Source organism: Penaeus chinensis, chromosome 4, assembly GCF_019202785.1.
Source record: "Penaeus chinensis breed Huanghai No. 1 chromosome 4, ASM1920278v2, whole genome shotgun sequence".
Taxonomy (NCBI): domain Eukaryota; kingdom Metazoa; phylum Arthropoda; class Malacostraca; order Decapoda; family Penaeidae; genus Penaeus; species Penaeus chinensis.
In genome coordinates this window covers 3,105,373-3,107,872 of record NC_061822.1, presented here as the reverse complement: position 1 = coordinate 3,107,872, position 2,500 = coordinate 3,105,373, and the positions used below count along the sequence as shown (strand labels likewise).

General features: G+C 34.2%; 1 protein-coding gene across 10 annotated transcripts in view; it reads left to right on the top strand.

Moving 5' to 3' along the window:
• LOC125046807 (plasma membrane calcium-transporting ATPase 3-like) overlaps positions 1 to 2,500 on the top strand; it is a 235,816-nt gene that overhangs the window by 216,860 nt on the left and 16,456 nt on the right. For all 10 annotated transcript variants that reach the window (XM_047644830.1, XM_047644821.1, XM_047644780.1 and 7 more), the window contains 3 exons: positions 1 to 159; positions 991 to 1,145; positions 1,473 to 1,608. The exon at positions 1 to 159 is cut by the window's left edge and continues 53 nt beyond it. In XM_047644830.1, the coding sequence (XP_047500786.1) occupies positions 1 to 159; positions 991 to 1,145; positions 1,473 to 1,608 (450 nt within the window). The remainder of the gene's footprint in view (positions 160 to 990; positions 1,146 to 1,472; positions 1,609 to 2,500) is intronic.

Sequence of the window (2,500 nt, the reverse complement as noted above, 5' to 3'; positions counted from 1 at the left end):
CCATCCCAGCACTTCACCATTATCTTCAACACTTTCGTCATGATGACTCTCTTCAACGAAATCAATGCACGGAAAATTCACGGACAGCGCAATGTGTTCCAGGGTTTCTTTACTAATCCCATTTTCTACAGCATCTGGCTTAGTACACTAGCTAGTCAGGTAAGTCTTTCATGCCTGTGGTTGGCATGTGGTGAAGGCCTTAATGATGTCTTCTGAGGAGAGGGGAGCTCCTGGAAATGTAATTTTGGCATCATCAATATGTTATGGTGCTTGTCATTATACCAGATTGCAAGAAATCAAATGCATTTTTGTGTGGGTTTTGTTTTGAGAGATCAGATATCATTTATGACTTGCAGTTATTTTGCTTGTAAAAGGATTGCAGATTGATAGGTGCATGTAAAAAGTTTTTCGTGATTCTTGTTGAAGGACTACTAATGTTGATAGCCCTGTAGAATTAGAAATGCTGTACATATTTTGGAAAGACTGACCTCAGTATGGTTTCTTGCAAAGATATTTCTTCTGCGATTGGCTTTGTACATAAGCTTTATTTTATTTAAATTTTGTATTAATATCATTATCATTGTAGATTAGTTATTCTTGATATATTTTGCATGTTTTGTTTTAATGATAATGACACAAGCCTTATTATGCATTTTTCCATAGAGGAAAATAGTAATAATTATTATTGTCAACACTCAGCCAGTTCCTCCTAGGAATAAAATTGTTTAGGATAGAAATAGTGCTAGTTGATTGTGTATTTTTGTTAAGAATAAGAGACACTGAGCAAAACTCTCCTTTGTTCTGTTCCATTAATAGCTAGTGCATTGCAAATACTCCCATCAAAACCAAGGTGGCTGAGTATTGGTAATAGCATCTTCATTAGAGTGGTGACATTAAATATTGATAACACAGGACTTGGGGAAGAGCTATTTGGGGTGACTCTGTATATAGGAATCTTCACTTTTCATCTCATACTATTTTGCTCAACAGATTGTGATAGTACAGTTTGGTGGTATGGCATTTTCAACGCAAGCCCTGTCACTGGAGCTGTGGTTATGGTGTCTGCTCTTTGGATGCGGAGTGCTACTCTGGGGACAGGTTGTCACCTCCATCCCAACCAAAAAGCTACCTAAGAATGTATTCTCGTAAGTACCCAAAAGGAACTTGTTGATGGTAATTTTTTTTTTTCTGTAGTGAGTAAAATGTCTTAGTAGATTGACTGGGCAGCAGTGTGTTAATTTGATATAAAGATTTGATTTATATATATTTTTACTTTGGAATTTTTCTTCTGAAAGTTACATATTTCTTTAACATTTGATTTCAGACTGTTATTAGTCACTCAATAGCTGTTTACATGTTATGAGGAGAAGAATATCATACTGAGGTAGTGGCAATTTTTCTTATACTTGGAAAATGCATTCTGGGTAAGAGATTGTGTAGACATTGAATTTAAACATATGACTCTGCTTCAGGTATGGATCTGGGGAGCCTATAAATGATCCTATTGCTGATCTGGCCAGTGAAGACAAGCTGGATTCGGACGGAAAGGACAGCAAGCGGACGGGTCAGATTTTGTGGATCCGTGGCTTGACCCGACTCCAGACTCAGGTATGTTGTAAAAAATAGAACTTTCTATTAAACCAACATGTCTCAGAAAACAAATCCTTTTTAAACAGAATGTGACCTGAGGAGTTGATAATTACTGACTTCTTGTTTTCCAAGACAGAATAAAAGATTTTTTGGCAGTAATCTGTGTCAATGGGCAGTTGAGAAGTTGATGATATGATCATAATTATGGGATGCTTTGTTTTTTTTTTCTTTTTATAAGGATATAAAGACAATATGTCACTGCTGCTTTTGTTTAAACAAAATATGTGAATTTAATTTCAAATCAATAGGTAATATGCAAAAAGAGGCTTGTTTAGGATTGAATAGCTTTTTAGATATCTTTGCAGATGATTGTTATTTAGATAAGAGACAACATTTGAAAAGGATACAGCCATTAGGTACATAGTTTTGCTAAATCTGTTAGTTATGTAGAATGATAGAATTTAACTATATTCAAAAGGGGAAGAACCTATTCATTCAGTGGACTGCCAAAAAAGTACATGCTAAAAATAACTAAAGGAATAAAGAAAAATATGTTTCCAACATATGTCACATTCTTTATGTAATAGTAACTCAGGTCACATTTCCACACAAACACACATCAGAGAATGATTTGACATTTCCTTGGGGTTTATCATGACAAGAAAAAAAAAAAAAAAAGAGAAAAGAAAAGAAATCTCCAGAACTCTTATATTTTCCTACCTGCAAAAAGAATATTAATTAGCTGCTGGATTTCACCTTCCAATTACTCTATGATAAAAAAAGGTAACATTATGTGAAACTGACTTTCATTCACAGGTACAAATTTTTGTTTTATCCTATAAGGCATTTATGCAGACAGTTTTAGGTTCATGAAAATTAAGTGGAATCTGAAATGAAATTTTACATTAAA